General features: G+C 42.8%; 1 protein-coding gene across 2 annotated transcripts in view; it reads left to right on the top strand.

Annotated features, from left to right (window-relative positions):
• Positions 1-1,981: 1,981 nt before the first annotated feature.
• The window catches only part of kdm6a (lysine (K)-specific demethylase 6A), a 50,786-nt gene continuing 41,692 nt past the window's right edge, over positions 1,982-11,075 (top strand). For both annotated transcript variants that reach the window (XM_021323477.2, XM_012876357.3), the window contains exons 1-2: positions 1,982-2,455; positions 2,606-2,669. In XM_021323477.2, coding sequence (XP_021179152.2) covers positions 2,298-2,455; positions 2,606-2,669 — 222 coding nt within the window. In that variant the 5' untranslated portion in view covers positions 1,982-2,297. The remainder of the gene's footprint in view (positions 2,456-2,605; positions 2,670-11,075) is intronic.

Here is an 11,075-nt window from a genome sequence, read left to right as displayed (position 1 = left end):
AAAGAAGCTCATGTATAAATTGAAGTTTTATAAAATATATACATTTACAATCTCAGTCATAATAAGGAGGTTGTGAATTTTCAATTGGAAAAAGGGATTAGGTAAATGCAAGTGAAAAAAACTGTATTGCAACAACTCACATTTACAAACATTTATCAAATACAGAAGGCAAAGCTGATAATGCTTCTGCAAAAGCATTTGGCAAAAGTTGGCAAGCTACCGGGGGCCCCATAAAGCCTTTTCACTTTCCATGATGAACAGACGTCTCAACCTTCGTTCTTCCTGTTATAAAAGACATCAGCTTTCCTATTCATGTGAAATTTTCAGCTCCACATATCCAAAAAGTACATATTTGGTAATTACAGCATTGTGGACATCTGAAACAGAATTGTGATGTTAACAATGTCTCACAGAGTTCCCCTTTTTTTTGTCACACTAAAATGTAACCAGCCAAACTCGTTTTATTGTTGGATAAAGATAGCCTACATTAATACAAAGAGTAGTTTTCAAATTGTGAGTTTATTAATTTACAGACAAAAAACATCTAAACCAAACTGGCTCTGTGTGACAAAGTAATTGTCCCCTGAAACCTTTAGCTGTGCCACCCTCAGCAGCAGCAACAACGGACATCAACAGTTTGATATAACTGGCAATGAGTCTCCAACATCGCCACAGAGGAACCAACGCCTACTTTTCTTGCAGAACTGTTTTAAGTCAGCCCTGTTGCAGGGTTTTCAAGGATGAACGTCGTGTTGAAGGTGATACCACAGTGTCTGATTTGAATTAACGTCCAGACTTTGGCTAGAGCTAGGGCAGATGTTACATGGCACACCTTCCAAACAGAATATTTTCGCTAAAGTATTGGGGATCATCAAGATGATTTCTTGTAAATGTGAGACAGGTCTCTGTGTTCTTTTTGGTCAGCTGTTATTTTTGCCTTGGAACTCTCCCACGGAGGCTATTTTGCCCAGTCTCTTCCTTATGGTTGAATCTTGAACGCTGCCCTTAAGGAGTGACAAGTTTTTCAGGTCATTGATTCTAGCAGAAGAATCAATGAGAAGAAATCTGCAACCATTTGCTTATTTATTTAATTTTTTTTTCCATATCAAATATACATCAAGAAAATCAATTTCATATTTCATAGATTCTGTAGCTAATTGGATCTGGAATACTGTTAGGATATTGTAAAGAGTGAAACTATTGTTAGGAATAGCTAGTATTCATACAGTAATCTATTTAAGTTATTTATAAGTCATATTTATTTAACATCCATCCATACAGATATGTTTGATATCATTTCACAAATATAGCTATCCAAAATATGCGTTTCTCCTGGTAAAACTCAATCTTGGACATCTTCAGTGTTCGTTAAGAAGAGTGTGCTGATGATTATCTGGAGTGAATAAGGTTTGTGAGACCTGAAATGTTGACAGTTGATAGAAACAAAGCTCTAGAAACATTTCTTTTTTTCTAAGCGAATTTTGGATGTCTGTGGTAAATTTTCAGTATAACATTGAATTACAGACACTTAAACTTAAGATTTCATAAGTATATCTACAATTAAGTAAAGAAGTAAAGCTGTAAAGTAAAGTACACCATCCTGCTATACCGAAAATGCATCTAAAAGCTGCTGTATTTGCAAATAAATATTTATTTGTTTACAACCTGACCCAGTGTGCGTTTTGGATGATTTATTTGGTATTTATCAAGAAGTCCATGTGCAACGTTGCAACAAATATCCTTGAACGAACCGACAGCTTGGTTGACCAATAGGATTCAGGGAAAACACGGTTACGTAATCATAATACAGCGAGGAAAGCCAATCGCGTGGCACAGGCGGGCCGTGGGAAGCACGTTTTGATGTGTGCGTGCGCGTGTTCGTTTGCGTGTTCGCGACCCATCAACTGAAGGCCGTCATGTGACCGCAGAGGAACGCTGCGGATTGGCTCCGCGGAGTGGAGGGCGTGCCGACGGTGGCGGCGTGCGTTTGCCTATGTGACACAATTACAACAACTTTGAGCCGCTGGTTGGGGGAAGTTTGCGAGCTTACTAAACAACTTTCTCATTTATAACCCCGCATTACATGAACTCCATGCATAAACCGGGACTGGAACACGCGCACTTTTGTTCACGTACAATGGCGAGCGTGGAGGGGAACTTGAAAGGATCGTTTCCTTGAGGATTTGGCAAGAATCACGCTACGCCCCGTTTTAATCCTGGATAGGTGCGCGACGGTCCCGCCGCCGCCGAGTTCCGCCGGAGTCGCTCGGTCCCGCTCTCCCTCCCGGTCTGTCTCCATGAAATCGTGCGGAGTGTCGCTCACGGCCGCTGCCCGGAGCCTCGGCGTTGCTGCTAATGACGAGGAGAAAATGGCGTCGGGAAAAGCGACCGAAATCGAAGAGGACTTTCCGAAGCTAACAGCGCAGGAGAAGGAGAGCCTGGTGGGAGTTGACAGGTTAGATGGCAAACTGCAAGCACAGCCATATTCGCATGCATTTTTGTTTTCTAGTTTTTCTCCAGTGAAGTTTGTAACAACATGATCGCCCCCCCCTCCCCACCGCCACCACTAAATAACACGGAACCGTTGTCTGCCCTTTACTTGCAGTTCACTGTTTGGATTTCACGGGCTTCAAGAAGATGGCGCCAGAACGAAGGCCTTGCTGTTAAAGGTACGCCGCTGAAGCTGTTATCTCCTCAGAGGAGGCACACAGCCCACCTGAAACAAATGGCACAGAGCTCCCAAACGCCGCTCCTCATGGATGAGTGTAGCCCGGCCTCAGTTTCCCGACCCCAACTTTAAAGCTGAGCCAGCAGCCGCCTTTACGAGCGCAGTTAATTCAGGGATACGATGCCGCGACGGGAGGACGTTTCTGCAGCGCGCATCTGTGTCAAATGTGGCCGAATATAACGGAGGGCAACGCTGTTTTACGGCGGATCTGAACGCATCTCCGTCCCGCTGGAGGTGTCAGCGGTTCGAGAGACACGACTGCATTATACAGCGACAGCCTGGCCATATAGAGTCCATGCACGTCCATCATAGATGTTGCAAATCACGTTGGATCCGAAACTGCTGTTAGTTTCCCGAGTATGTTGAACGTGTGGTCGAGCCCCCACCTCCCCCCTCGTCGGAGCTCTGAAATTAATCTGTTAACTTGTTTGTCTAGCAAGAGAGCAACGGCGAGCCGCTCGAGAACCCGAACATAACTTGGTTTGCGAGTGTTGTGCGACGTTAGTTTTCCAAGTTGGCAGCAGTATTTAGGTGGCCGCTCCGTCCCGACGAGCAGCAGCAGCAGCCCGCAGTTTGATTGTGCGTCAGCTCCCTCACGGTTAGCACGCAGCGGCTAGCCGTCCAGCGCTTTGCACGCGCACACACGTCTGCACCTGCTTCACCATCGGCTCTGACATTTGGGGCTAGAAAAAAAAAACGTCTAATGTTAAAGTTGCAAAATAATGGCTGCTTGGCGTCACCCAAGATGGCGGGTGCAGTGGAGAAAATAGGCAGAAAATGTTTGCTGCGGCTAGCTAACTAGCCTCGACGGCTAGTTGGCTAGCCTTCGTTCGCAGGAACCATAATCACGACGAGGGCGTCCAGCGTCTCTAACAAAGATGACTGGCCGGAGCGGCAGCCGGGAGGCGGCCCACCGGGTAAACGCGCACTGCACGGCGGACACACACAAGGCGTGTGTTCCTGCAGTCCGTGTTGCTGCCTTTCAAGTGTTCCTTCAACATGTGGCTCTTGGTTTGCTTGCTGAAGGCATAGTGTGGGGGGCATGGGGTCAAATTTTAAAATGATGTTAAAATGATACCAACATCATGTCCAGATTTATCTCAATGAGTTATAGTGTAATTGAAAAGTAGTTGAAAGTTAAAAATGGCTTACTAAAATGTTTATAATACATGAAAATTGTTACTTGGTCTAGGTTACTTGTACATTAATCACTGCATCAGTGCAGTGTGTGGCATGGAGGCAGGCCCGTATTAAGACAATGTGCTGCTCCTGGGCACTATACCTCAAAGCACCCCCCCCCCCCCTTACCCGTGCTGTCCTCCGGTCAAAAACATCAGACATAATCAAGGGAATTTCTGTAATGTAATTTACTATTTACTAACTTACAAAACTACATGTAGGCATATGAGCAGTGAGCAATATTCAAATATCTCATTTTAAAATGTTGAAATCAAAAAAATCCACCAAAAATCCACCAAACGAATAATGCATGGTCTGTCAACAATTTCAAGTAAATAATATAACAATTTATGAAAAATATATTTTTAAAGCATGTGTCATGTGGTGCCCCTTCCCCCCTGTTTTTAAGACGATGACAAAAACACAGTTCTACTTGACATATTTTGCAAGTGAACAGGATAGTAGTACACATATGAGGTTACATAAATAACAGAACTGCTAATACGAGTCAAAGTATGGAGTTTTACTCAATGTTGCACAAATGGAACACAGCAACAGCCTGATGAAAAATGAAATCAGCACCACTTTTAATCTTATACGCCAAGGGAATTGTACTGTACCTTAGAATTTTCTGGCAGACACCTCTGGTTACTTAAAACTGCAGAAAGCAGATGATTTAGATCTGCAAATCATCACTAACTAAAGAAACGTCATATTGGTAGCCCCTTTTCCACTAAAATACCCAGGATTGAAATACCTGGGATTTTCTTTCTTTACCTGGGTAACAGGAATCCCAGGTAATTTGTGTGCTTTGTGTTTCCACAGCTTTGAAAGGCTGTGTGAAATTAACTTTAATCACCCTAATGACACAAGGGAACATTGTGAAGAAAACTAAACCTCCAGTCCAGCAGGGGGCGGTAATAAGAAACCTGCAGTATGAATTGTGTATAAAGTAGACTTCTGTCACCTAGCAACTGTGATGCTGTAAACATGGAGCCCATACTGTTGCTTTTAACCCAGTATTACCAAAAGTGTTTCTGAATAGAATTGCCTACTACAGCTTTAAGGATCAGCAAATTATACACTTCTAAATATACTCTCCTGTTTTCCAGTAAAGCGATGTAAATTCATTTGTGTAGGACATTTCAGTAACTAGACAATTCAAGTGCTGAACATAAAGAAAAGTAAAGATTACAGAGGAAATTATATTGGAGTGGAATAGTAGCAGCAGGTCAAGCTATAAGACAAGTGGAACTGCAGATTTCAACATTAGCATTCAAAGGCGACTATAAACAAAAAAGGTTTTTAACCTTGATCTAAAGGAACTCAGGCTTTCAGCACTTTTACAGTCACATAGAGCCATTTGTTCTCCAGCAGGCACCCACAGCACACCTGTCAGTGCGGCACACAGAGTGGTTGTGACGCCGCTTGGCCTCACGGCTGCCTGCTTGGAACAGCTCTGTGTATCAAGCTCGCCTTTAAAACGCTTCTATACGAAGACCTCTTCCCACCGAGTAGTTCGTAGTGTGACACCGCCGTCGTAAAAGTTGAGCTCTGCGCGTACCTGTCCGCGCGGACGTTCACCGACACGTGTCGGCGCAAGTATGTGGGAGCCGTTAGATGTCGTCTGAGCGAATTCTGTGTTAAACTTCCAATCAGTGGTGGAAGTCAGCTGGAGTTTGGAAACAACGTGCCAGAAATCAGGCGTTCTCTCCGGGTATGGCGAGCCTAGACCTCCTCGGTCAGCGGACAGCTGGCGAGGCGAGCTGGCTGTTTGTGCAGCCGCAACAGAAATCTCTGAAAACGTCAGATCACGTTTGCATTTAAGCGATATCTTGATAAACTTAACAGAAATTGGCCTTTTCCACGGGTACATTCTTCCTAGAGACATAATACAAATTCATATTGTGTCACAGAAATTGTAATATATTAAACCTTGTTCACTTTTTTGAATGGAATTACTAAAAACTATAAAACTATAAACTTTTTTATTGATATTCTAATTATATGACCAGCACCTGTAAGCTACCCACATTAAGAAGACCTGGGAGCCTGGTTTTGTCACTTTCCCCTTTAGGTTATAGCAGAATGTGATACTCGGGGTCTAATGCGGCATCTTGGCCCATAATCATCATTGGCCAGGTAATCTTTGATCCCTAAAACTGCATTCCCTCCTAATTCTCCCATCTGCACTGCGCAGCGTTATGCAGGAGTGTATTTGACCGTTTAAGGCATTTAAAGTAATGCAAACCTCGTCACAGTTCTGTTGATCTGGATGATATAGAAAAAAAGCATATAGATAAAATAGAAATAATTATCAAACAATTCAAAACATATATTTTAAGTGCAGCCCTGGCCATTTTATGCTGTTGCTTAGCAACCTATTTTTAGATACAGAACAAACACTGGAATAAAACTCATCACTTTATTCAACCAACTATCCATGAAAAGTGCAAGTTTTTAGAAAAGAAAAAAGAACACATGTTCACTGAACTCTTTGAAGGGGGCGGAGCTTTGTTATGGAGCGTTCCTGGGTCTGCGTTTGTGATTGGTTGGGAGGATGTTATGACTAATATTAATCTACATGATGGGCTAGAATGCAAAATGAAGGTAAACTGTTTTTCTTTTGAAATTTTTATTGACTTTCTTTCCGATAGTGGATTTGGTGCTCTAAACCTTCGATCACCGTGCTTGGATAGGTCATGCTTAGAACTAGGGCTGCAACTAACGATTATTCTAATAATCGCTTAATAGGTCGATTTATTTTTTGATAAATCGGACGACCCAAAAAAAAGGCTATTTCAGAACATTTGGACTGAGAGCAAATAAGCGTACAGAAAACAAGTGGCTACTTAGGTGCTCTGTTACATCAATATTAGGTAACAAATATTTTTGCTTCAAATGAATTTTTTGTTGACTAGATTGTTAGTCAATCATTTAATAGTTAATCCTCATGTCTTGTTTTCTGTAAGTGCTTTTAATGAGTCTGCCTCTTATCATTCTGAGTGTCTCACCAAAATTTCATTATTTTACATAACAAAAACTTTTCTTGATTCTTGAAAAGTTAGTTTAGAGCCCTGCTCCTTGCTACCGTGCAATACCTTCACTCAGACTTTAGACTTAAACCATAATCAACCAGTTATTACCACCATAATGAAATTGTATTTCCATTGAGAGGGCTGGTTTATGATCCATAATCTGACCAGCGTCCATCTAAACACTTGTTCCGATTAAGACACGAGGATGCGGCCGCAGCGCAGAGCATTTTATGGATGATCATCGTTTCCTCCCGCTCTCTCAGCAGCAGCAGGAGTTCTCAGCCATCTCAGAACCTGGTGCAGGTCCGTTCTATGCGCTCAGAACCGACACACCTCTGCATTTTTTTGTTGTTTTTTTGCGCATGAAAAAGTGCAAACGTCTGCGGCTGTTTTATGGAAATTCATCAACTCTGCTAACGTCAGAGTTTCTACCTTGAATAAAGCTTGGTGCAAGTAAACGCACGTCATGGTGGGATTATTTGATTTTTGAGCCCATATAAACGGTGCATTCAGAATACTTTCTTTTCTTGTGATCCAAACACATTTTAATCTTATCAAGGAATGTTGCGCATGTAAACAATCTCCTGTCAGCAGCTAACGGCCGCATTAGACGAGCTATCAGGCAGACCGACGTTCAGGCGGCACCGCGAAGTACGACTCCGGCTGCGCAGGACTCCGCTCGCCAAGCTCCGTCGATGTTTCCTCACCTCCATATGGAACCAGCTATTGTAACGACTTACGCTGCTGTTGAGCTCCCATCACCCTCACCACTGACTCCATGTTATTTCAGCTCCTGTGTCACTGTGGAGCTTGTGTGACATGTCAGATCTGGCACATTACTGATGTTTTTGGTTTTGTGAAGCGCAACATGCTCCCTATCTTTTGAGGGCTTGGTTCGAGCCGCCTTCTCTGTGCCGTCATTTGTAGAATTTACTACACAAAAGCAGTGTTTGAGAATACCGCCTGCACTTTGTTTACATCGCTCTGCAGCCAGTCAGCCAGCACTGACGGCTACCTGCAGGTGAAGTAAACTGCTTCACGACACGACGACTCGATGGTGAAATTTGTTGCCACTGCTTTTAATTGTTTTTTTATCGACTCGTTGTTGCAGCTCTACTTAGAACACCCGGCTTCTTTAGCAATGGCCTTTTGTGACTTTGCCTTCATGTGAAGGGTATAGCTAGTGTTTTGTAGGGAACTCTCATGTCAGCAGTCCATGATACTTTTAGATGAACCCCTTTTCCAACACAACTGAAACAAGTGGCTTAGTTCCCTCCTCAGCATCCAGTTATTTGGCTCTCCAGCAGCCTGGTAACGAGCCCTTCATTTGGTTTAGGTATAATGGAGAGGTGATGGTTTTAGAAGTCTCATGTTAGCAGCTCTCAGGGACTGGACTTTAACACCCCAGGATAAGCCATAACATATCATGGTTGTATTAAAAGGTTTTCTGAGAACAGGAGTTTGGGGTTTTCATCAGCTGTAAGCCTTGTCAAGATAAACAGAAATAAGCTATTGACATATTGACTGGGTGTCATGCATTTATACAATATGAATTTCTCATTTTCAATGCAATTGCTGGAATAAATTACTCTTTAGTTTATTTATTCGAATGCACCAGTAGATCTAAAATTTAAAAACATGCAGCAATGTCCCTCAGTTGAAACGTCCCAAACTAAAATAAAACCCCAAATATTCCACATTTTCAAAGAATTGAAAGAATTTTGACAAACAGCCCTCCTCGAGCTGCACTACACATCACTCCGTTTCGAGAGATCCAGAGAAGCAGCAAAAAGGCACAGAAGCCAGCTGACGTGGCCAGCAAGATTGATAATGTGGAGCACTCTTCATTCTGCACATTATCAATAGGGGTCTGCTCCTGTCGAATCAGAACTTTCCAAGCTGATTGGATGAAGCGACACCTAATGCCCGCCTACCAAAGGTTGGTTTTAGCCAATCACGGTATTGAGGAGGAAGCACAACTTACCCTGGTCCCAGCACTTCTTGCTATTCTTCTAGGAAACAAGTTGTGGGTTCTGACAAAACAGATGTGATAGCGGTAGCTACGCGTGCGCCCTCCTACGCTACCGTGTTTGATTTGATTCGGCTGTGGGTTCAGCAGCTTTCATCATAAACCGCATTAAACCGTAAAACTGCAACGTGATTGGCCCGACTCGTACAGGATGGATTCTTGTTTGTGGACGTACCAATACCACGAGAGTTCAGTTTGCAGGCAAGGTTGGAGCCAGCCATTGTCGCACTGAAAAATATTCTGGTGAGGATTAAAGATGAACTGATCCAGATTTTTCCGGTCCAGTCTGATACAACACCTGGGCTGAGCAGATTGGGCGATACCTGATACTGATCCGATACTACTGTTGAATGAACGAACCATATACCTTGCCATGTGAGTGAAGGCTTGACAAAAATGCATGGTCCTTATTTAAGTTTGTGTTGTTGAACTTATCAACTTTATCACCCCTCATAATTTTCACGTTGCAGAAATTTCATGTTGCTGTCGGACTTGTTGGCGTATCAAGTTTGAAAGGTTTCCAAATAGCAGCCTCTGCTCTGTCCAGCGTTTGCTCCATGTTGCTCTGTGTCCGCTCATCCCTAGCTGCTGTGCGTGCTCTGCGTGATGACGCAGCCGGCGTTTAAAACACAGAACTGAAGTGACTAGATCCCACCCAACCACTAACCTACCCCACACAGGTCCCTGCAGTAAATGCATCTTTCTTTTGTGTTCCTGGAATGCTGTTTCAAAAACAACTGATATCCCAACACGTGTTTTTTTTATTGTATTTCTTTTAACAAAGTACATTCATAAAAAATACCTATTCATAAAATATCCATCCCAATATTTCCATCTTACAGGCTACTTTTACTGAAGCACTGTCATTAGAGCAAATTCATTAATGATTGTTTTCAACAGCAGACAAACTGAACTAAACAAAGACCAATGTCAAACTGAACTCACGTCAACAGGAGACGTCAACTGAAATAATAATAAAAAAAGATAACCTGAATTTAACAGACGTCAACACTTTCCATATTCCGATTTACTTTCTAGGCTAATTATACACAATTTTAACCTATTGCTATTTTAACAAACAAGCATGTTATTAGATTTTATCTCTTATCTGATGTATTTCTGATGTTTGGCACTTTGTTTTACCTCGTGTTAAAGTGCTCTTTAAATAATGATGACGATGATGATTATGATCAGAATAAACTTTTGCATCACCTCCCAGGAGCTGGAAAGAAAAGAGACAAAAATTTTTTGACACCTCACTTAGTAACTCTTAGTAACTCAAATATTTTAGACTAAATATTTTAGGCTAAAATATTGAACTTTTTTTTCTTCTTCAATCCCACGGTGATGTTTAGTCATTTCTACCAAAAGCTGCAACATTTTGATTTAATCCATCTGAATGCAGTATTTGCAAGCCATATTCTGATTGGATGGGAAAAAACCCTGTCTGTGATTGGCTGGTGGAGTGAACAGTTTTTGAAGTCACTAGCGAAGAAACAGCCAATCGAGCTCACAGCTGGTCCTGAGCGCTGAATGAGCAGGTCGAGCGCACGAGCACGGATGGAAGTGAGCGCGAGGACAGTGGGTTGAGAGGAGTTTATCAGAGTTGAGCGCACGCCAGACCGGTTTTAAGCGTTGAGTTGTCGCACTGCTCGCTCGGATTGGTTCCTGCGCGCTCAAACAGAAGGCACAAATATCACGGTCTTCTCCAGCGCATAGTTCGCGCCTCCCCTGTGATTCCTGTGGCAAACATCTCTTGTATTTTGTAAATGCACCCAATTTGTCAGAATGTCCTCACTAAAGGCTTCCTGGGAGTCAAGAGCACCGAGCGTCTACTATCCGTCCAGACTTCTTCCGAGACTGTTGTTTTGGAGAAACAAACGGTGTAAGCCTGGGCGATAAACTGAAGATTTACAGACGGCAAAATTTACAACAATAAACAATGTCATTTTTCCTATGCCGGTATTTTCGCTTTTGTCTTTTTTGGCTGCGTATAGAGAGGCTCTGGTCATGTCCCTTTAAGACGCTGCGCTATGTGTACAGGCTGTAGTCACGTGACTCAACCCGTCCAGTCTGAAACAAGAAGCGAAAGAGACGGTGA

Source organism: Fundulus heteroclitus, chromosome 7 (assembly GCF_011125445.2).
Source record: "Fundulus heteroclitus isolate FHET01 chromosome 7, MU-UCD_Fhet_4.1, whole genome shotgun sequence".
Taxonomy (NCBI): Eukaryota; Metazoa; Chordata; class Actinopteri; order Cyprinodontiformes; family Fundulidae; genus Fundulus; species Fundulus heteroclitus.
This window is presented reverse-complemented; position numbering and strand designations above follow the sequence as displayed.